The 25,535-nt window shown below is 34.5% G+C and overlaps 1 protein-coding gene across 2 annotated transcripts in view; it reads right to left on the reverse strand.

Annotated features, from left to right (window-relative positions):
• The window catches only part of LOC130814878 (uncharacterized), a 16,194-nt gene extending 650 nt beyond the window's left edge, over positions 1–15,544 (reverse strand). Inside the window, exons 1-6 of one of the 2 annotated variants that reach the window (XM_057681120.1) lie at positions 15,383–15,544; positions 14,947–15,239; positions 11,441–11,526; positions 11,151–11,297; positions 3,552–3,675; positions 707–993 (exon numbers count right to left, since the gene is read on the reverse strand). In XM_057681120.1, the coding sequence (XP_057537103.1) occupies positions 707–993; positions 3,552–3,675; positions 11,151–11,297; positions 11,441–11,526; positions 14,947–15,196 (894 nt within the window). In that variant the 5' untranslated portion in view covers positions 15,197–15,239; positions 15,383–15,544. Of the gene's footprint in view, positions 1–706; positions 994–3,551; positions 3,676–11,150; positions 11,298–11,436; positions 11,527–14,946; positions 15,240–15,382 lie in introns of both variants that reach the window. The other variant, XM_057681119.1, reaches the window with a different exon arrangement.
• Between the last annotated feature and the right edge of the window lie 9,991 nt (positions 15,545–25,535).

Here is a 25,535-nt window from a genome sequence, read left to right on the forward strand (position 1 = left end):
CTCTGTCAGCACAATGTCCCAATTAACGCTACAAAAATAAATATCTAAACACTGAGGCAATGCAAATATTTGATTCTATTAACGATGAAATGACACTGCACATTACATGCCCAGACATCAGAGACAAAGTATGACGTCTTTTGTTTTCCTCGGCAACCTGAGCACGTCAGCAAGATGACCTGATCCACCCTCTACAAACTTGAATATCTAGAAGCTAAACCTAACCAGATATTGGTTTTAACAAAACCTACCAACAAAAACTTATGCACATGAAATCTTCATTTGATATCTAATACTCATGTCAAATCCTCGATACTCCAACATGATTATGACACTTGCGGAATACATAAAAGAAACAAATCAAACATTTCGACACACTCCTTAGCAAAGAAGATGACAACACCATTAACTAAAAATTATAGTCCTATCTGAGATATTTTTGAAATTTTGGGTATGTGTGATTGTGGGGTATTCCAAAATGATTTACAAAGAACGAGACTTCACTCAAATCCCAGGGAATTATTATGAGTCGTATATACAAGGAATGAGAGATGTAAGTACAATTCACAGCAAACTTGCTCAGCTAAAAATATCGTACAGCTCCTGATGGAAATAGCTATGTCAGCTTTTCTTATAATTGTAGATTTATCAGTAGAAGATTCAACAGGCTTCTGACAGTTAAATGCATGCATAGTTGAGTACCAACCTTAGTTAGCTCCCTCTTTGTGAGGATATGGTAGTGTCTCTGCCATATTCTCTGAATAGCCATGGTAGCAGCAAGAAAACCATATGCAATTCCAAGGATTGCAAAGATCACCACAAAAACAATGACGAGTGCAAAACACGCTTCCATAGATGCAGGAAAACAATCTAAAATGCCCCACCCATAACAGCAGTTATGACAACCAGCCATGCGCGGGTCATTACTGTTGAGAGAGGAACAGTGAATTATAAGCCCACAGAACCCAAGTAACACAAAGAACATCACCACACCTGTTGAATAAAACATGTCAACAATCAGTAGATGAAATGTATAAAGTGAAAAGCTAGCCCCATATAAAAACTGATGAGACTAGAATTTAGAAAAAAATGAAACCGATAAATGATGTTGCCGTTAAAACATCAAACAGACACACAACGGAGAAAGGGGGAGATAAAAGAGAAGTGAGGAACCTCCCATACTGGAGTGCATACATAAGCCCCAATGCCACAGTTCATCAAACACAAGATTTAAACGCAATTGTGTATCAGATTCCTCTGCCCGAAAAAAAGGTTACGTAAAATATATATATATATATATATATATATATATATATATATATATATATATATATATATATATATATACAAATTAAAATTTTAAAAATTCATTTCTTATCCTCCAAGACACAAAGATCAAACGAAAACTTCGCCAATTAAAAAAAATCTACATAAATTTTCCCAGGATCCAACCCTATCATAATATTTTGCTGCGAATCTGATTTATTCTAGTATGTTAGATACTCCTTCATCTAAGGTGCTTGACAGTTCAATAACAATGTACTTATGCATTGAGTATAACGGTTGACAACAGGAATCATTTCGATTTCACAAGTTGTTTAAACACTTCATCTTAATTCAGAAGTTCTTGATAAAAAAATAAGTTAAATTAATATGCTAGTGACACATTCCTTACTCATCTCCATTAGAGTTGCCATTAGGGCAGAAGAGAGTTTGGTCTAAACCGTAAACCAAACCGGACCAAACCGTAATTTAAATATTTGGTCTGGTCTACGGTCTAAATGGTCCAGTCCGATTTTTTTTTTTAATTTTTAAAACGGTTTACGGTCCGGTCCCGATTTTAAAATTTTCAGACCAGACCGGACCGGAAAACCGTAATCAACTCTCAAAAGCTCTTTCTCAGTCTCTCCCTTTAGCTCCCAAAACTGTTCATTCCTGCACTACTCCCCCTATTCTTGAAGGAGAATCTGATGATCATAAAAAGATTATTTTTGGAAATTCTTTTTTCTTTTGCTACTTCTGCAACTTCCCAGCTTATTCTTGAGTGTATCATGTCTCAATCTGTAAGTTCTCATGGGAATACTTATCAAGTTAAAATTTCATTCATAGCTTAAATCTTTCTGGATTCTCTTTACTTTATTTTTGATCATAGTTCTGTCTTAAAACTCTGCTTGTAAGTGCTTTATCTTGTGAGTGTGTCACTTATTGTTGATCCCAAACTTGAATAAAGGAGTAGGGTGAGCGGTAGGCTACTCAATAGAATTTAGTATCATTCATTGATCGTTTTATCTTGAAATGTTCAATAAAATTTATTTGTGATGTTTCGGATTTGATGATGTATTTTGTTACAAATTATCGTTTGTCTTAGATTCTCACTCAATTAAAAAAATTAAAAAAAAAAAACCGTACACCAGACCAGACCAGACCGTTCTAGAACGGTCTGGTCCAGTCCGGTATGGTCTCTTGACTGGTCCGGTCTGGTCTGAAAATTTTCCAGACCGGAATTTCTGGTCTGGTCTGATTTTTCTGTCAAACCAGACCAGACCGGACCGTGTGCAGCCCTAGTTGCCATGGCCAGCAATCTAAGTATACAAAATTACAAACTTGCAAAAGCAATCCAAATAGCAGTCATCCACAGCCTCTCCTTTGCTCTTAATAAGGGATTGCAGACCTCCCTCTCAAGCATCCTTAATGATATTTCTACAATTCTACAAGACACTTGCGCTCATTGTCCACAGTAAATATACAAATCTGCATTCTGCCCTATCCCATTTTTAACTTTTAACATTACCACTCACTCCACTTCCAATGCTTACCTTCAAAATTCACACGACATTACCTGTCAGTAACAGTAACATCATCATAAGCCCCAACTGTAACAGCCAGGGTGTAGCCTCTCAATACAAATATTAACTAAAGGAGTAGGCCCACTTTAAGGTGTCCAATCACAATGAGAATCAAGCGCTTAAAGTATAGCCGATGGGTCCACTAAACAGACTGCCACTCTAGGAGTTGGATAGCACAACAATTCATCCTATTCAAACAGAAACGGATGGAAGATCCACAAATCGGCACCGAATCAGAAACATGGCCATTTTGCCTCTAATGTCGCCTAATTTCTTCATGCAAGGTGATTTGCCAAGTCACCAAATAGAAAACAGTCAACAAAAAATTAGTACATCATTGTTTTTTATTCTTCCCAGAACAATCAGTACTTTACAAACGCTCCTCAAGGCTCAAACTAAGTCAATAATCAACTGAATCATATCAATCTTGGCTGCAGAACACATAAAACTTCATGATTTCTCTTCTTCCTTAATGTCAACTCAGCATCATGGTCTATCTCCAACTTTCCTGACCCTTTTATATGTCACTTGTGCTACACTGTACGAACATAGATGGCCGCTTATATCAAGACAACTTCAAGAATGTCGATATTGTAAGTCATTTGAAGAGAATATAATTAAAGAAGCCATAGCACTACCCCACCACCCTTTCTAGTAACAATGATGTACAGCAGGATATGTAAAAAATCGAGGCATACGACGTACCTATGCAGTAGTAAAATGGTATAGGATGCTTTGACAATATACGATCCCAACCATCACTAAACGAATTCCTAAAAGCACCATCTTTGTCCATGAGATATGCAAAACCACCCATTGCAGCAATTGCCTAAAAAGACAATAGGTTAGATGAAATTTTACTTGGAACCATACTAAAAAAATACACTATAGAGAAGCATGGACTTTTTTCCAGAGATTGATTAGGAAAATTATGAGCTGTTAATTTTCATATATCCTGTTTGTATGATCAAATATACTGAAGCGAAAGGATTTAATTAGTATAAATGTTACTTTCTTAACATAAATTCAAAAATACAATCAGTGCTTGAAAATTAAAAGTGATAATACAAATGGGAGAAGGATAACACAGTATATTCAACTATACAAACAGAACGGGGAAAAGAGTATGTATGACCAGTGAATTCGTTAATAGTAAACCTACATTATTCTATTGTCCAAGACAACAGGTTACTGGCGTACGGTTAGGTACAAAACTCGACAAAAGCACATAAAAAAGAATATTTAACGTGCAACTAACACTTAGAACCATGAGATGAAAATTCAATATATCATTCTATTACCCAATGCCATTAAGGATGCTTTAGCCTGGATAGTGGGATATATGCAAACTTACCATTGTTAACAAAGATGTTGAATCTAATTGATCATTGATAGCAACCATCACCTGGAACTTTAAATAACCGATCTCCAACGAAATACACAGAGAAGAAACTTCATTATAATCACATCAACGTCAAAGCCTTAATAAGCTTGGGGTCTACATCAAAAAATTAATCAGTTCCAGTGGTCGTCTGAACCAAGTTCAAGCACTGATGATGATGAACCAACTGAACCTAGGCTTCTTGATGATCCTAGTTCATCTGATGAACCTGTTGAAACCCAAGACCAGCTCTCCTCACTCCCTACAGTTGTCAATAGCAAGGAGTGGCTCACTTCATTAAGGCACCCTCACCAATTGGCCAAGTCAACTCTTCAATCCAACACACAACTGTAACAATCAAACAAGCCTCTGAAGCAACAGCTGGCAGACTGTTTTGAAGAGACTATTCTCAGTATCAAGAACTCTCTTTTGAATCAAGACTTCCACACTCTCGGACCTAGCAGTGTAGATTCCAGGACCATCCTTTTAAAAAGTCCCTTTTGCTTAGTAGTGTGGCATACTACTTGTGATCTTAGGAGGCCTTTGTATTAAATCAGTGGTGTATCCGCATCTGTGCTAATTCAAAGCGTTGCCAAACTATCCTTTCCTTTCGATTCCTCAAATCATCAAGTACTTGTTGTTTGTGGTGCAAATGTATCAAAAGGCCTCAATTACTTCCCTTAAACCCATTCCTAAATCGTTTGTAATTCCTTAACCAAGTCTGTCTAAAATATTCTTAAAAAAACCAAAAAAACAATACATCAACTTCTGATTACTTTATCCATCCGCAAAGTATAACTTCATCCTTCAAACACATACCAAAAGCTCCAAAAAGTAACCCTTTTATTGAACCTCACTTGTGCTTTGCTTTAAACCTTAAAATCTTTCCTACCTAGTTTGTATATAAACTTGGGTCTCAAGCTTGCATACAACATAAAATCAAGTGATAAATGAATTCTCAGTTCTCACTAGAACACAAGTCTTTACCATTAATCAATGACCTCATCAATCTGGAGAGATATGAGCTTCGGTCCAAGACATTTCAGTTACCTTGGGACAACTGCTTACTTATTAATAATGATTTAACATGGACACAAGATCACTTTGTCTCAACATATTGAACCTCTTTATGACTATAACATCAATCAAGAAATAAAAATTTTAAGTACAAAATGGCAGCATACGATGTAACACCCCACTAACTTCAGATCGTATATTATTAAATAGGGAATTATCAATGGTACCCCTGTATTTTTGCACTTTATCTTTGGTACCCTTGTGTTTTTTCGATTATCAATGGTACCCCTATAATTACAACCGTGACATTATTCAAGTTTTTGCCGTTATCTTGCCGTTAAATCCTTTTAAAAACAAGCCATGATCAGTTTGTTTGAACCTTCTTTGAACCTTGAATAATGTCAAGATAACGGTAAGATAACGACCAAAACTTGAATAATGTCACAGTTGTAATTAGCATGAAATGCTAGGGGTACCATTAATAATCGAAAAAACACAGAGGTACCAAAGATAAAGTGCAAAAACACAGGGGTACCATTGATAATTTCCCTATTAAAGAATAATTGATATTAGATTATTAAATTAAATATTTTATATAATTTTCTTTTAAACGGTACAAATTTTATTTGTTCAACGTTAAAAGACAATTAAGGAAGATTTTTGGTTTGAGCAAACTCGATTATATACTTTTAGATTAACTAGTAAATTAAATTGGGCCAAAATTTGGCCCAACTCAAGCCACAATATTGGTCAAGGGAGGTGCAAGATTGAAAACTATTGAAATTAGGAAGGTATACACTAACATAGAAAACAAAATTATTATGACCATTCATGAGCAACAAAAATCTTTTTTCGTTCCCGCCTGCACGTGAAACCCAAGCCACAATAGGGTTTTTCAAGCTTTCTAGTCCCAAGACGAAAATATCAAGTTTGACGGATGGAGTATTTTGATAAGCTATTTAATGGAGAACAAAAAAATGTTGTATGGGACACAACAATCATTCCCTTAGATGAAAATAGAGAATTTATCTGAGGATTACAAAAATCAGAGGTGAATGGGGCTTTAAAGAAAATGAAACTAAAGAAAGCGGTTGGGCAAGATGGTATTCCTATTGAGGTATGGATATGCCTAGGGGCGAATAGAGTGACTTGGTTAACCGATCAATTCAACAAGATTTGGAGGACAAACAAGATGCCCATTGAGTGGAGAAAGTACTGTAATGCCTATTAAAATACAAAAAAGATCTCCAAGATTGTTTTGACTATCAAAGAAGTACTCATAAGTCATACAATAAAAGTATGAAGTTATGGAAAAGAATGATAGAGATACATATGAGGAGATGTAACTCCATATCAGAGAAACAATTTGATTTATGCCAAGAAAATCTACAAAGAAAGGTATTCATCTTATAAGACAAATGATAGAGTACTATAGGGCTAGAAAAAAACTAGCACATGGTTTTTACTGATTTGAAAAAAGCATATGACAAGGTACCAAAAGAAGTTGGACAATGACAAAGAAGGCCATTCCAAAGAAATGCATTAATATAATGCAAGATATATTGAGATGTAAAGACGAATGTTAGAACATGAAGAGGGGCAACAAATGATTTTTCAATCACAATTGGCCTTCATCAAGGTTCGGCCCTATACCCCTTTTAGGGGTCCAAGATAAGATAACTTGATCGATATAATGAGACGTGTCTAGGAGCTTGTTGTTTGCTCATTGTTTTGGTAGATGAGACTAAGGAGGGGGTAAATGCTAAGCTAAAATGGTGGAGACAAGAGTTGGAGTCACGACGTTTCAAATTAAGTCGGAGCACAACAGAGTACGTGGAGTGTAATTTTAGAACAAACTAAATAATGAGAGCCACTATAAAGCTAAAAGAGAAAGAAATCTCTTCAAGTGAATGCTTCAAATAACTTGGGTCCATAATTCAGTGTAGTGGGGAGATCCAACAAGATATGACCCATACAATTAAGTAAGGGTGGAAAACATGGAGAGTGGTTAATGAAATATTACGCAATTGAGGTGGCAAAAGGTGTGAGAGCACGAGGTAAGGATCGAACCATGACACTCGAGTGTCAATTGTGAGTTAATTACCAATAGACATGGCTCATGATCTTGAAAACTTAGGAAGTACAATCTAACAAAACTTATTGTATAAACAAAAGAAAAATTCTCAATTCTTACGGACAAAAACACCAAGTTTATTCTCTCTCTCACAAAAGTCTTCTAAAATGAACAATAAAAAAATGAAAGGGATATATGTGTTCTAAAGGGTAATAACTAACATAAAAGTAAAATAACTCTTGATGAAAACTACTCCCTCCTATTCACTCAATGTGTCCCATTTGAGTTTTCACCATTTTTTAGGTGGACAAATGAGACCACATGCAAAAGAAAAAGTGTAGTGTTTTTAAATTTTGATAGGGGTAAAGGGGGGTTAATAAATGTAAAGTAGTGAAAATGTTAAGTTCAATAAAGGTAAATTGGTAAAGTTAACATCCAAAATAGAAATGAGGCATTTAGGGTAACTTGATCCAATAAGAAAATGAGACACTTAGAGTGAATAGGAGGGAGTATGTTTTTTTCTAAAAATGAAGCCAATTCAATTGATATTATTTATGAGTAAGGGGGAGACTATTGGTAGGAGTAAAGTAAGGGGGAGGTAATTCAGACTTTCGGGAAAGAAATTCGTTTAAAACAGTTCAAGAGCGGTGTTAGAAACCAGCTTAATCCTCCATATGTAAGGAAAGATGATAATAAACTTGCTCATTTTGAGATGGGAATTTAATAATATATGAATATTATAGGAAGTTTATAATTTAATGTAATGTCTCGAAGATGTCCTAACAGAAGAGCACAACATTCAACGGTTTGAGTTAGGCTTGTCATATGAGATTCGAAGGCACATTGATCGCGATTGTTATACAACTATTGGATTAATGTATAAAAAGACCGTAGAAAGGGGCGCACAGGTGGGGAGTGTGATAAAGAAAGAAAAGGAAAAGACTAGTGGAAGCGGAGAAAAGAAAAAGGAACCAACTAATTAATATTTGTTTCAACCGCCACAACAACTATAAGAAGCAAAAAGTTTTGGTACATTTCAAGGAAATTATAACAAAAATTCAAGGTCGAAAAGCAAAATCACTTGTTTGATAGAGATAGGATGACTTATGCAAGTTGCGGAATAGAGGTTGTCATGATGGGCACGTCGTCCTAGTACATAATAGCTTGTAATAAACTATGGATAAGGTTACTTTTGCTCTCGAGGTCCATTGGACTTTTGATATGTAATTATATTATATTTTCCGCTAATAAATTATTTGTTTTAAAGTTTAATTTGCTTTTAATCTAGCCTATACAAACTCGATCAAGGTATGTTAGTCAACTTTTCTTTAACAACCACTTTCTTTAAAGTAGTAATAAACTTGTTTCTATAGTCCAAGCTAGGTGGGTTGTTACATACGATCCAATAAGCAATATATTGATCAATCATAATTATGTCATACTTCATTCTATTATACTTGCTACCTTTGACTTTTTACACAATCCAATGCGTTGTTTTGATTATTTATAAATTGAATTATGCATAACTAAAAATTGTAAAACGTTACTATCTTGAAAATATACGATTGGATGATTTAAAAATGATCCTACATGACTATATTTTTTCTAATACATTAGTTGCAATATTTAAGATAAGCTTGAACGATGAATAGGGCCAATAACCGTAATGTAGCAAGTATTTAAGTACAGAGGAAGTAAAATTAACACTTCCTTCATCCCAAACCAATTACAACCATAAACAAAAGATATAGTACATCAGGGAAAAAAAGCATCTTGAAGGAACAAATTACTACCTTTGTTCCTTTAAAGTTGTTCCCACAATAAATGTTCACGGGATTTAAGAAAAAATAGAATTTTCTATGGTGGATATATTATTTTATTGAATAATATATTTAATATAGGAAAAGTAAAGACCATATACATTAAAAAAAAATTAAAATTTAGTGGAAATAAGTATGGGAACCCAACTATTAAAAAACATTTACATAAACTTAGTGGGAAACATATGGGGATCATAAGCAATGTAAAATGGAAAATATATAGGGACCATAAACAATATAAAAATGAAAAATATGTAGGGACCATAAGCATTAACAAGAATAAGAACAAGGTTAAGTATGTCCAAAAATTATGTCCAAAAACGCGAAAAACTTTAAGGTACGAAGGGAGTATATTTTATGCACTTTGCAGCTCCAGATATATTAAGTACTCAAAAGATAATGGAAAAGGGTAGACAATAGTCCCAAGTTCCAAACAGCTTAAGAGTAATAGAGCTAAGACAACACTTAACTCAGAGCATAACAATAACTATAGTATTAAAAATTTTCAAACATACATATAGGTTGCTTCATGGTTGTTAGAATCGGGATTCTACTAAGGTCGATAAGGGGGTAAATCAAAATCGGTAGAATCGAATATTGCTATAGGATAATTGATTGTCAGTTATATTTGTTCAGTTTAGTTCATCTTTAAGTTTTTATGAATAAATAAAGATTTAATTGACTTTATCTTTATATTGATTAAAAGAAATACTTCTAATAATTATTTATAAAATGCGATTCAGTAAGTACATGAATTTTCTAATTGTAATCACGATGTATATTTAACTTAAATTGATATATAAGTAAAAGGTAGAATATAAGAATCTTTTATAATTGAGACTACCCTTGTAGGATCGAATTGGAAGATCGCAAGATCATAAAATCGTGTTATGATCCTATCACTCATATTCTTGATCTAGGTAGGATTTTATGATCTTACCATTATTAAGATCCTACTCAAGATCTTTATCGCTCGTCTACTTTTGGATCGTAGAGTCGTTGAATCGTAGATAATATCAGGACTCTGAAAACCATGGGTTGATTCCACTATCGGCCTAGATTGGGTCATTGCCTATTAACCTTAACGTATTAACTATATGTGTCTTATCTCGGATCACATCATGTATTTGATTCATATCTTGGGTAGAAAACAACAAAGGGCTGGATTATGAGAGTAGTTGGACTATTGATGAGAATAACAAAAGAACTATATATCTAGAGGCTAAAGACTAAAAGATAACGACCATGTATTTGAACACCCCTCCCCGGCCTCTCTCTCAAACACCCAAAGAATGAAACAACTATCGTCAACTTAATAGATATAGAGTAGTCGAGGATAACAATGCCTCCATTTCCTGTTCTAACATTCAGTATTGGCACTTAAATTAGATGTGTTAATAACTTAATATACAATGATCCATATCAAGCTTGCATGTTTTCCGAAATTTTATTATGGCAAAAGGAGAAACCAAAGGAGAAATAAAAAACAAATTCAATCCCAACTTCCCCTCATTGATGGACGATAGCCTACATTCTATCAAGATAAAATCTAACAAATACACAAATAAAACACTAGAGAAAATATAATATTCCCTCCTATTCCTACCATTTGTCCCATTTGGGATAGCATGATAGCCAATGCACTAATTCAATATTTAAGATCTCTAATTCTGCATAATTCAAATTTATAAGAGTTGCAACCAATAAAATCTACATTGAAACAAATCAAACAAGATCTAACGTGACTATGTTATAAATTATAGATTAAGAATAAAATACGAACTAAGGGTCATTGATAAATAGTGTCAAATTCCAAAAGGATATAGAGTATAAAATTGGCATTTCTTCATAAATTCCACCATTAGATTTCCATAAAAACAAAGCCCTTACCATTTATACAAGTTAAAAGTAAGCCTGCAAACCCCACACATATATATTGAATCATTATATCTTTTAATTGCATACAAACCACCATTACCACGTAATAAAAGAAAGACGAAAGTTAAACTTACGGTCTGTACAGCCAAGAATACAAGGAGAACGTCTCTAGCAACAAATAGCCTGAACTTCAATTTACGCCAAGAGTTGTCTTCAAATGATTCAACACGAAGATGAAATTGTGCTTTGCAAGTTGTGCAATGTGAAAAGGCAAAACCTTCCTGCATAAAATTATAAATCAGCTCCACGACACCAAAACAACATCCAATCACTAAACATGCATCTTTGAAAAAATATAAAAAGATAAAATAAGAACACATGTTTTCATTATTCAAAGAATTATACATAAAGAATGACAACTTGCCTTCACTGAACGCCAATGATCTAGACATGAACGATGAACAAATTGTTGGGTACCTTTGCACATGCATGGAGATATTAGATCATCATCTGCAAAGAAAACATACACTATGTTGAATGGCCAGACAACAGGTAAAAAGGGGGGTTAAAGCTATGACTCACTCCAACGGCAAGAAAATATAAGAAAGTCCTAACATATCATTTATTCAAGTAAGTAGTAGTAAAATAATTCATATTCACAAGGTTATAGCTCATAAAGTATCAGGTATCCCCAAAAGCTCATAAACTGGTGCACAAAAATTAAGGTCTTCTTTTGTAAGCGATTAGCAGACATTCAATCATCGACTGTGGAATTTATGAATGTTCGCTAAGGATAACATGAGAAATTTTACTCATGACCAGTGTCACATGGTTCGCAGTTTGCATTGATTCTTTGTACGGATTCAAATTTGTGATTACTTAGTTGGCAAATATACTGTTCGTTCAATTGGGTTGTTTGATTCGATTTTTAGATTTTTGATTCGTTTTTGTGGTTTGTTATTTGTTAAAAAAAATCAAATTAATAATCATGAACTAAAAAGAAAATACAACAAAGAATGTAATTAATTTAATATTTTAATCTTAATATTGAATGCCATCTTTAAATGCCACTAAACAAATAAACTCAAAAAATTAAACTCCTTATCCATTTTGTCCATTTAACAAGGCGCATTTCAATGATGCATGAGTCCTTTGAAGTTTAAATCCCTCTAAACAAATAAAAACTAAAAGTTCATTCTCATTTTAAAACCCTAAAAAAAGCACGTAATATGATTCTTCTAGAAGACTTGAACATCTCCTCTTCAATAATTTTTAATGGGAGCTTTGATCACCATATCTTCATTTTTCTTCTTCTCTTCTCTTGTTTTCTCTTTATTTAAATCTTTTGACTTCTACTAGTGGATCGGCTATTTCATCGATATGAGTCGCGATTGATGGAGATTGGAGCAGCGAACAAACCCCAGCTGGGGACGATCGAATCCAATCGAGATTCGCATGTAAGGTGGACGAATCATGTAACATTCCGCATTTTGTTTCATTCAGGGTGGAAAAAGGTCTTTAAAAAAATGAAATGTTTTCCCAAACACAAAAACATTTCTTGCACCTGAGCACCTCTCTTTACTCTCCTTACTGTCTGACACTCTGAGTCTCCACCGCTTTTCCTGTTGTCGTGTTGCGCCGATTTGCTACCAGCTTGATTGCTTTTATTCTCTCTAATCTCCATTTTCAAGTATGAATTATGATTTTGAAATCCCAATATTAGGGTTTCTTGATTTTCAATTGAATATTCTTATTGTTTATCTTCTTTGATTATGAATTATGATTTTGAAATCTTCAACTTTTTTGTTTATCTTCTATAATCTTTATTATTAATTGATTATTTTTTTTGGAAGTGTTATGTTTGTTAATGTTCTTTAAATTTTTTTTTGGAGTGTTATCTAAGAATTTCCATGTGACGAGTTTTTTGAAGTGTTATGTTTGTTAATGTCCTCTATATGAAAGTGACGAGTTTTTCGGTCAGTTCTTTTTTTCCTTCAAAGATGATGTCATATTTGAATCAATTAGGCTTCCACTTTGTTGTGGAGTGTTGCATGTCGATTTTTTGAATCAATGGGTATGGTATATTGTCATTGGTTTTCACAATCATTCCTCAACCTGAGTTACTAAATTTCATTTTATATTACTTTGGGTTTTGTTTTGAATGATTGTGCTTCTACATGTCATTTTCCAGAAATAAATGAGCAAAAATTTAGTTACTTATTTTACAATCGAAAGGAATCCGCAAGATTTATTTAAAATTCCGTCCATTTGTTGGCGCCTTCAGAGAGTCTAAACCCTAGATCCGCCTTTGGATATTACCCTATCACCTAGGGAAGCCATTATAGTGTCATTCAGTTAACATGATGTGTTCATTGTAACCATAAACCATTAATATTTAGAGCATTAGTCAACAAAAAAATCGCGTTACAAATCGAATATGTATTTTATTTGCACATTAATAAGAAAAAAAGACATGGATAATAAAGGGCTCAAAATGGGAGCATGCGAAACTAGGGGGAGGTTAGTGATGTTATTGACATCACTTAAATTTTGAAATAAACAAATATTTAGAAAGAGTATAGCTAGATGAGTTGGTTACAAGGTTAAATTTCATCCAATAGGTCTGCAGTACGAGCCCCTTTATAGTCACTTTTCCCTCTTTTTAAAAAAAAGATTTAGGGAAAAAAAAAAAAGAAGTTAGAATGTTGCAATAACCCTAAAGTTCTTGATCAACACAAAATCTATTCGAAATTCATCATTTCCGCCCAAAAGTCCATTCACTCCCTAGTCGTCGCCTGTCACCTGGCTTGCTCTACAACTGCGCTCTGGCGAACAAGCGATAACCTTATGCATCAATCGACTATTCAATCTCTAATCTCCATTGAAGACATTGGCATTGCACTTCTTTGAACTTTGAAGGTATTTCTTTTGAATATCCCTTTTAAATTGTCTATATTTATTTACTTATTTGTATGTGGTTATTGCACATTTACGCTTTTCATTAAAATTAAATTGACAATTGTGAAAATTAGGGTTTTTTTTCCAAAACTTTAGGGCGTTTGTTATTTTGATGATTACAGCTATATCATTCAAATTAGATGATGGGAAGATAAACTGATGTAGAATTAGAATCCACAATTTCTGTCAAATTAGATGAATGTTAAAATAGACTAGTGTCGCTGTTAAGCTAAGCGTGATGTGTCATTTTTTAATCTAGTGCACAGAGCTACTGATTACGAAGTTATGATATTGCATTGGCTAGCCAGTTGGTGGATGGTGAGATTTGGTGTGACATTATACTGAATTTCTGCTGACTAGAATGCGGTTGCTTAATGTATAATCTGCTCATATGATGACAGCCAAAATGTGTTGCCAATGATATGTTTTGTCCCAAACTAATGCTGGTGCTGATCATCATAGTTATATTGAAGCTGCTGATATGTTGATAGCATGATCTATGCATACATGACTCATTGCCATTGACTTATGATGCTGGATTGTCATGCTTTTTGCTCATAATGCTGATATAGGCATATAAAACTCTGCTTGTATAGGCCTAACTTTGTTAAACTTTTTATAAAATAGTCCTAATTTTGTGATGAATAGTCGTTATAGTTTGATGTCCTTTTTTGGCGTCCCTACTATAAAATTTTTAAGACGACGCTAGGCTTAATCAAACATTGTTGAATGTAAATTTTTTATTAGATTATCGACGACACTTGTTTTTTTTGCTGGATCTGACCCCCATTAAAACCTTGTTATTAAACTAAAAATCAATATCCTAGTCAACCTACACTTCAAAGTGACTACTACAGCTCTCCCATACACATCCAAAAGCAAAAGAAAGAATGGCAGATAATTTGCATTCAAAACAATCAAAAATAAAAATTAAAAAAAAATTAATAAGTATAAAAATATTAGTTATCTTACCATCTTCTCCATCACATTCAAGACAAATGCGACAACAAGGAGTACAACCAGCTTCAAGATCATCATCACTGCCTTCGCCACCATTATCATCAAATTCTGCTTTTACTATTTCCGTCAACGAAGAAGGCGAAAATTTATTAACGACTCCATCATCATCCTTTTTCATCGGAATCAAAGGATCAGTATCTCTCTCATCCAAAGCAAATGATGACGATGATGGAGTTTCCTCCATTTGTACTTCACCTTTCATCTTTAATCACACTTTCTTGTTCTTCCCTACTTATTATCAAACCCTAAAACAAGATAAATGACAATCAATTAATTCAAGTATTTCAGAAAAATAAGATACTAAATTCGATATTTGAAACAAAAATTTGATAATTAAAGCGTGATTTCGCAATTCCATTAGAATAAGATGAGATTGAATCGTGCACACCGTTTTTTTCTAGAGATGAAGAATATCTGGAGTTCAGTATCCTGTAAACTTGTCAGAAATTGTATAGACTGAAAGAGATAAAGAAATGTCTTTTGTTTTTCTTTTGGGCCTTTTAGGGTTTACCAGTAATTTTTTTGGTTGATTTGGTAGAAATTATGATAAACACCAAATCTTTAGTAAGACCCGTCTTAAAATTAGGACGCGTTTCTGATAATTCTTTTTTTCCCTATTTCAGATATTATTTTAAAAACTCCTTTCAATTTTTTTTAATTGTTTCATTTTCTTTGTGAGCAATTTATTTTTATTGTTTTATTTGTATTTTAAGACATATATTTATAGGTGATCTCCTCATTTTCTTAATATTAAAAATACTTAATATTAAAAATACTTAATATTGCACATGAGTCTACTATTTTAGGTGGTCCCCTTCAATTCTAAATATTAAAAATATCCAATATTGTATATGAGTTTAGTTTTTTAGGTTGTCCCCTTATTTTCTTTTGTGCCGAAATCAAATTGGACAACTAAATTGAATGGGAGAGAGTATTATTTTAACTTATGTGATCACTAGACCTATATAATCACTTAGAAGCTTGAAAGGCATATGTGATCATTTTTATTTTATTATGTGATCATTTTTATTTTATTATGTGATCACTTTTAAAAGCATATGTAATCACTTTTAAGACTTATGTGATCGCTTTTAAAGCTTATGAAGATTATATTTTTTAGTGGTGGTGGTGTTGGTTGACTTGAAAATTAAAAATAATCGCATATGTCTTAAAAGTGATCACATAAACCTAAAAGTAACCACAAAAACTTAAAAAGTGATCACACAGTAATTTAAAAATGATCACTTAAGCCTTAAAAGTGATCACATAGGTGTTAAAAGTAATACATATGCCATAAAAATTATCAGACTTTAAAAGTAATCACTTATAATAGTAAAAAGTAACCACCTATTCTTTAAAAGTGATCACATAAGCCTTAAAAGTGATCACATATGTGTGTGGACTAGTCCTAATTTTAGGACCCCCGCATACAAGAATTCCTTAAAGTTTAAAGGATGAGGTACCAAAATAGATAGATGTATTTTCAGAAAACCAAACTACTAACGAGTAGGGATGGCAATCCAATCTGAATTCTCTCCTGATCTGACCCGATTCGAGAAATTTAATACAATTTAAGTCCGAGAAAAATAATATATGACTCCGTGATGTGCAAATTTTATTTAACCGCAAGCGCACTATGTACGTGTAGTCACGAGTCGAATACAAGAAAGTTAGGACAAGAAACTTGCTAATTTCTACCAATTATATTGTTCAAAGAGAAATATGTTTAGTTGGTTGTTTAACTATCAAACTACAAATACAATAAGAAATACGGATTAAACTATATGATGAATAGATCTAGGGTGTCGGGAATCCCTTAAAGTCTTGTATGATCAAATTTTCATTAGTGTCTATGAAATGTCGAATAAATTACATGGTTAAATATCACCTTTTAATCTTAAACTCTCGTTTTGTTGATTAACTATTAGATTTAGACCCTATTAATTCAATTCTCATACGCTAGTTTTATTGAACGAATTCATAAGAATTTAACTAAAATTTATCCTAAAGCAAAGTCGATCCTAATCTCACACGCTAGTTCTATTGACTAGTCCGACAAAGCATGTTTAACTTAGAGTTATTAGCACAATTCAACCACTTTAATCCTAGTTTTATAGACACTTTCAATAATTAAATCATACATGACTTATAGGTTCAAACTTTGATCTACACACTATTATCATGGTAAAAGCAATTAACACAAACCCTATGATAATACTAAACATGGATAAATATGATAATAATGACAAATTCAAGAAAAGCAATAATTGAATACCAAAGAACACAACAATCAATTCAAAGAACAATGAATGAAGAACAAACTAGTTTTTATTAAAGGATTATTAATAACAATAATTAAAGTTCACTAAAGGAAGATTAAAACTAATACAAGGAATTAAAGACAAAGAAAATTAAATACTAAAGAAAACTTACAATGCTCAAAGGAAGATTAATGGTAGACTTAATGAAAAACTAAATTAAAAGATGAAAATTAAGAGTAAACTAATAGAAAATAAGTAGAATAAAGTCTAGAGGAAGGAAGAAGGATAAAAAAAAAAGGAAGAAGGAGCCCGCCACCCCCCCCCCCAAATAGGAGACTTAACCCTAATTACTAAAGCTAATAGAAGTTTTAGAAAACTGTCGTTTGGAAATCCCATGCAGCCTAGAATTGAAGCAGCCGAGTCGGCTTTCTAAGATGTTGCATTATTGCCGAGTCGGCTTTGGGCGTTGGAAAATTACAGCAACTTCAAACGGTAACCATTTTTGTTAGATTGTCGGAATTAGACATATCATATATTGTTGGAAAGCTCTTGAAGTCTAGTTTTTAATTTTGCAAACCTTGCGTTAATAAGATATTCCTATCAAAAGTTATGACCAAAAGAGTAGACATGTATCAAATTTCACCTCAAAACTTTTGCATTATAAACACTCTTTTACTCTTTTGCTCATTTCCTTTGTAGAACATCTTCACCCGAGCTTAAATGTCCTTAGTGAACTCGGCTATCATTAAAACCATAAGAATTATGCTTAAAACAATCAAAACCACTGAAAATCAACATGAAGAACCAAAACGAGTAAAGTAGCATAAATTTTCAAAATAAGCACGGAATTACTAACAACGACCATCATTAAGGAGTATAAAATGATATAAATAAGTGAAAATAATTGCACTTATCACTCCGAATCCGATTTATATATAAGTTGAGTCCGATTCGTAGACAGACCTGAGTTGGACCTTAAAAAAAATCTAATACTTCAATTCGAATCCAACTCGATCCGACTCCGTTTCAACTCGACCCGACACCCGACCGAGAAATGAATATAATTAAGATACTCAAAGATTTAAACTCCATGTTTTAGGTTTCATAATTGAACATTAAAAGAGAGATCAGTAGAATCATAGCCAAAGTTATTAAAAGTGTAAATTTAACTCAAAACGAAAACAACTCTAAATTTGAATCATTGAATCAAATGATTTTAGAATTTTACAAAAATAAAAAGTTGTGATTGCTTATGTATATTATTTAGCCATTTTTATTTTTAAAAAACACTTGAAATTCATTTAACATTTAAAAAACTTTGTTAATATTCAACAAATACAACATATATATTTCTTATTTATTTACTATTTTCTATTATTCCCTAATCATACAATCAATAATTTAGTAAAACAAACACACCAAGTAGATATAATAACAATGTTCTTTATTAAATTAAGTAATGCTAAGTAGAGTGATCTTGAATAGATTTATGAAAGCCAGATTATATTTTGACAATTTTAAAGCCCAAATAATTTCATAATAACAAATAAAAAATTCAATATATAGTTTTAACAATGAATCATTCAAATTTTATCAATAATGAACACCTATTCAATCATTTGTAAGTCGGTAACACCAAATGAAACCAAGCCTCAATTAGTAATCTAGCTAGATAAAAAGACAACTCTAAGATACTAAGAATTTTCATTAAAAAGTTAAGAGTCCCAATTACCATGCGTGATATTCATAAAATAGTATGGTCAAGAGTCTCAATTAATCATTAGAAAGCAAAAAGTTAGAAATTAGGGTCGAGGGATATAGTTGATTGACTGGGCTAAGGGCCAATTTAGCACTTTTGTGGAGTATTTTTAAAATTCTATAAAATCTTATAACTCGAGTTGCTATTCTACGATTCTAGAACTTAAAGGACATATTTTTTTTTGTTAAGTTCTATTTTAATTCATTAATATAATATCGATAACAATAAAACTTGATAATAATTCAAACTCTGTCGGACGTCTAAGAGTCCGAGTCGAAGTAAATTTGGAGTATGCATAATTCGACTCCGATTAGAGGTGGATGAAAAAACATAATCCGAATTTTATATATCTGGAGCAAAGTTGAATGGTGGATAATCCAAGTCGATTCCTACCCATTGCCATCCCTACTGACAAGCAAGGACTTGGTTTCGATTTATCTTATTTCCTGTGCTCGTTCATTTGCCTCATAACTGAACTTGGTTTGAGAAGTGAATGGCGCCAAATTGATTGGTGTCAAAGGATTGCAACCATAGACAATAGCAAAGGGGCTAAGACCTGTTGTCTTGTGAGGTACTCGGTTATATGCGAATTCGGCATGAGTCAATAATTCTTCCCATTGTATTGGCTTCTTAGTGATCAAGGCACGCAATAGGGTACCCAATGTGCGGTTGGTGACTTTCGTTTGCCCATTGGTTTGAGGGTAACTTGAGCTGGTGAAATTCAATCTCTTGCCTATCTTGCGCCATAAGGTTAGCCAAAAATGACTAAGAAATTTAGTATCGCGATCACTAACCATTGTCCTTGGAATGCCATGCAAGTGAACAACCTCTTTGAAGTATAAGTCCGCAATCTGAACCGTATCGTAAGTGGTATGACATGGAATGAAGTGTGCCATTTTGGAAAACAAATCAACCACAACCATAATGGAGTCCTTGTTGCGTTGTGTGCGGGGCAGACCTAGGACGAAATCCATACTAACATCTTCCAATATGGCCTTTGGGACCGGTAAGGGCATTAGAAGTCCCCCTTTAGCATGGTAACAAGTGGTGCATCTTTGAATAAGGAATGCGACAATCCTTGATAATCGCGGCAAAAAGAAGTGTTCCTTCATCAAAGCAAGGGTTTTATCAACTCCAAAAGGACTTGCTAATCCTCCTTCATGATTTTCTTTGATGAGAAACTAGCGAACACTATGCTTAGGAATGCATACCCTTAGGCCTTTGAACAAGTACCATCTTGAATGAAATAATCGTCTTGGGGTCGTTCCTTGCATGATTGGTAGATCTTCCCAAAATCGCTATCTTGCAAATAGCACTCCTTAATAAATTCTAAATCAACTATGTTAGTTTGTAAAGAATTTATCAAGAGATATCGTCGGGATAGGGCATCGGCTCCACGATTAAGTTTGCTTGATTTGTGCTTGATACTAAAGTTGTAGGCATGAAGGAATTCCACCCATTTGGCATGTCGGGATTGCAACTTCTGTTGGTTTTGTACGTACTTCAAGGCCTCATGATCGGAATGAAGAATGAACTCCTTGGATATGAGGTAATGTCGCCAATGGTCTAGAGCACGAACCAGAGCATAAAAATCTTTATTATATGTCAAGTATTTACGCTTAGCTTCATTCAATTTCTCACTAGAGTAAGCAAGAGGACGCCCCTTTTGAGATAGGACCGCACCAATGCCAACTCCGGATGCATCACATTCCACCTCAAAAACCTCATCAAAATTAGGGAGTGCGAGGGCAGCGGTTGTAAGTCAATGTTTTATCTCCTCGAAGGCAGCTTGTGCTTGGTCGTTCAACTCAAAGCTCTTGAGTTTCGTTATTTCCATCAAAGGTGCCATGAAATCACTAAAGTGAGGAACAAACTGTCGATAAAAAGAGGTCATGAAAGCTACGGACTTGAGTTATGCTAGTTGGTGGCGGCCATTCTCGAATGGTTGGACTTTCTACTTATCCACCTTGATCCCTTGGTCCGAAATGATGAAACCTAGGAAGACCACAAACGTCAAGAAGAATTGACATTTTTCCAAGTTCCCATACAACTTCTCATTAGCAAGGACTCGGAAAACTTCTTCTAAATGCAAGGCATGATCCTCCTCGTTCTTGCTGTACACGAAGATGTCATCGATGTATACCACCACAAAGTGACCTTAAAAAGGTTTGCGGGTCTGGTTCATAAGTCTCATGAATGTGCTTAGGGCGTTTGATAACCCGAAAGGCATGACAAGCCATTCATAGAGTCCTTCTTTTGTCTTGAAAGCCGTCTTCAATTCATCTCCTTCGTGAATACGAATTTGATGATAACCGCTCCGGAGATCAATCTTAGAGAACACTTTCGATCCATACAAGTCATCAAGGAGATCATTTAATCAGATTATGGGAAATCTGTACTTGATCGTGATCTTGTTGATTGCGCTACTATCTACACATTGTAACACCCCGGCCCCTCGGACCGCTGGTGACTACTCTTTGAGACTGTAGACTAGCCCCACAAACCAACATAAGTCTTTCCAGCGCACTTTGGCCTCACTCGTGCGCATCCGGGAAAACTTCCCAAGAGGTCACCCATCCTAAGATTGCTCTCCACCAAGCACGCTTAACTGTGGAGTTCTTAGCAAATGGGCTCCCTAGAAAAAAAAGATGCACCTTGTTGATATGAGTAGTCTATCAATCCTTTTTCAAGCTAAATCTGGGGTATTACACTCACCCCCACTTAAGAATGCAACGTCCTCGTTGGACCGTAACTTCAGGATCTTTCCCCCCGCTAGGTGCACTGAACACTATCAGCCATGGTCGCAGGGTTGCTCTGATACCATTTGTAACACCCCGCCCCCTCGGACCGTTGGTGACTACTCTTGGAGACTGTAGACTAGCCCCACAAACCAACACAAGTATTTCCAGCGCACTTTGGCCTCACTCGTGCGCACCCGGGAAAATTTTCCAGGAGGTCACCCATCCTAAGATTGCTCTCCACCAAGCACGCTTAACTGTGGAGTTCTTAACAAATGGGCTCCCTAGAAAAGAAGATGCACCTTGTTGATATGAGTAATCTATCAATCCTTTTTTCAAGCTAAATCTGGGGTATTACACTCACCCCCACTTAAGAATACAACGTCCTCGTTGGACCGTAACTTCAGGATCTTTTCCCCCGCTAGGTGCACTGAACACTATCAGACACGGTCGCAGGGTTGCTCTGATACCATTTGTAACACTCCGGCCCCTCAGACCGCTGGTGGTACTCATGGAGACTGTAGATTGGCCCCACAAACCAACACAAGTCTTTTCAACGCACTTTGGCCTCACTCGTGCGCACCTGTAATATCCTAGATTTAGCTTGAAAAGAGATTGATAAACTACTTATATCAACAAGGTGCATCTTCTTTTTTAGGGAGCCCATTTGCTAAGAACTCCACAGTTAAGCGTGCTTGGTGGAGAGCAATCTTAGGATGGGTGACCTCCTGGGAAGTTTTCCCGGGTGCGCACGAGTGAGGCCAAAGTGCGCTGGAAAGACTTGTGTTGGTTTGTGGGGCTAGTCTACAGTCTCCAAAAGTAGTCACCAGCGGTCCGAGGGGCATGGATGTTACACACATTCTCCATTCTTCGTTCTTTTTAAGTACTAAAAGTGTAGGAACTACACATGGACTTAATGATTCCCTTATAAGCCCTTTCTCTAATAGTTCTCCAACTTGCCTACGAATTTCGTCGGTTTCTTTAGGATTGGTTCTATAGGCTGGCTTGTTTGGTAACACGGCTCCAGGAATAAGATCAATCTTGTGTTGAATGTCTCTAGAAGGAGGAAGTCACGGGGGAATTTCTGTAGGAAAGACTTCTTTGAAATCTTCTTGTAAAGGGGTTGAAAATGGGTGATTTGGTTCGGTTCTTGGGTTCTCTTCTTCGTCGGAATGGGAAAGGATTAGATCTTTGTGGGCTTGGAATTCATGGTGTTCGGCGGTGAGAAGAGTAGTAAGGGTGATGATCGGTTCTAAGGGAGGGGTAGTATTTCTGAATTTTCGGTTGGGGTGAAAGGAATTAAGGTTATTTTTTTTATTTGTTGTGAAGGTGTAGGTGTTTAGGTAACCATCATGAACGACTTGACGATCAAAGAGCCATGGTCAACCTAGAAGTATGTGATAGGCGTCCATGGGTACAATGTTCCAAAAATAGTTCTTCTTTGTAGTAGTTACCGATTGAGAAACAAACACGGGCTTGATGAGTGACCTTAAGGCCTTTGCTTTGAGTCAGCCATTGAAGGGTATAAGGATGGGGATGAGATATGTTTTCTAGGTTTAGTTTGGATACAAGTGTTTGAGATGCTACATTGGTACAACTACCACCATCGATGATCAAGGAACAATTTTTTTTCTTGATGGTGCACTTCGTTAGGAAGAACGATTCACGTTGTGTCTCGCTATCAACGCCACTCATTTTTGCACACTTTCGAAAATTCTGCCCAGTTTAATAGAAAATGATCACGTAAAATTATGAAATTTTACAGGTGCGTATATCTCGAAAAAATACCCAAAATGAATAAAAGAATTTTGCAAATTGGATATCGGACGAGGAAGTTATGGCCTGTTGAAGTTGGAGGCAGAATCTGTATTACGGGAACAGTTTCTGATTTGGTTTTTCGATTGCATTTTCTCCAAGGATAAACCTGGCTCTGATACCAATCTGTTGTAAAAACGCCTAATCCTTAGGGGTTCTTACAAGCTTTAATCATGGATCAAAAGGAAAAACGATGAGAGAACGATGGAGGGAAAGAAAGGTGGTGAATATCGAATGAACAAACTGATTTTTTTTGATGTTTTTGTTTGATTTTCGAAAACAACAAGTAAAGGATAGTGATGGGCTGATGGCGAATATCGAAACTCACTATGAATCTACGTAGCAAGTAACGACGCTCTTACGGCACAGGTGCACGCGCCAAATACACTAAGCATAAGAACTTTTGCAAATACGACTCCAATCCAAGAATCATACAAATAGCGGGGATTTGAAACAAACGTTTCGGGTTTCTTTTTCATTAATCAACCCTGAAAATTACATTACATGCTAAGCTATTTATAAAGAAAGCAAAACGAAAGAAACTAATTTAAAAACCGACTCATAACCACCTAATAATTCAGAAATAAACTACTTAAAACCGACTAATAACTTTCCTTGACTTCCTAATTTAATTCAGAAAATAACTTCTAAAAAACCTATTTTGAAAACCGAAAATAACCACCTATTTTTCTAATTTTTTGTTTAATTACATGGAAATAACTACCTAGCTACTTGGACTAAAAATTAAACTAAGTAATTTAAAAGCTAAAGCTGCTGGAGGCGTGTGTCTTGATTGTTCGACACTTCCTTACGCACTCTTAGTGATCAATTGCACCACCTCGTTGTCTTTCAATTCATCCTCAATGGCATTGCTAACACTAGTATTGTACTGTCTAGTACTACTACTCTACTACATACCCAAATTTAGTAATTAGAGTTCATACCCACTTTAATAATCTTTTTAATTTATTATGATTGGAGAGGTATATCTCTGGACTTCGTACTCCGTATTACGATAAATCGATGATGCAATGCTTTTGTTGGATTATCCAACATAATGGTTATATTCATAAAATTTGAGTTTTTTGAGACTTTTATGTATTTGGAGTATTTTTGACAATGTGTTGTATTCTAATTGTTATTAAAACTTAACTTTATAATTTGGATTATATTTTAATTTTTATGTAATAAATACCCGCGGGTGCAACCCACTTTAAAAATGGGCGGGTAGCAGCAAATATGCCCGCAAATGCAGGCGGACTTTTGAATATTTAAGTCCGCGGGTAGATTTTTAAGTATAACCCGGTCAGCTACCCGCCCAAGCCCGCCCATAAACACCTCTACTGGAAACCATTTTTTTACTTTATGAAATGAAGGTACAAGTACAACTGTATCACCAATCAAGTTCAAATTAAAAAAAATAATAATAAAATTGAGCTCAGTGTTTTCTACAAAGAGTTGATCTTGTTTGGCCATCATTCCTTTATTTGCGTTTATAAATTGCGAATTGAGTCGAGCTATAACTTTAGACAAAAAATCTATCATTCATTTATTTATGTTTTCAAAACTCTAAATCAATTAGAAAACAATTTCATTCTTTCAAAAAACTCCATTAGTTAGTACATCTTAGCCCTTCAATCCTTTCTTTCTTGCTTCATTTCAGTTCTCTAAAGTATTCTAGAGCTTGGCTTAATTTAAGGAAAAATTTACAACCTTTTTTTTTTTTTTTTTTTTTTTTTTTTTTTTGTTTTTAGAATCACTTTAGAGTTTATGAATTATGTATTTGTTCCTTCCAATGCAGGCCACGAATTTTTATAATAGTTATTTTCGAATAAACTTGTTAAGTATCTTGTTTCAAAAAAAAAAATTATGTTTAATTATTATTGATTTAGTTAATTTGTAATCCATGACAATTGCAAAATTAAACAACAAAATTTTAAATTTTTGTTGAATAATGTTGTCATAATT

The sequence above is a fragment of the Amaranthus tricolor genome, chromosome 6 (genome assembly GCF_026212465.1).
Source record: "Amaranthus tricolor cultivar Red isolate AtriRed21 chromosome 6, ASM2621246v1, whole genome shotgun sequence".
Classification (NCBI taxonomy): domain Eukaryota; kingdom Viridiplantae; phylum Streptophyta; class Magnoliopsida; order Caryophyllales; family Amaranthaceae; genus Amaranthus; species Amaranthus tricolor.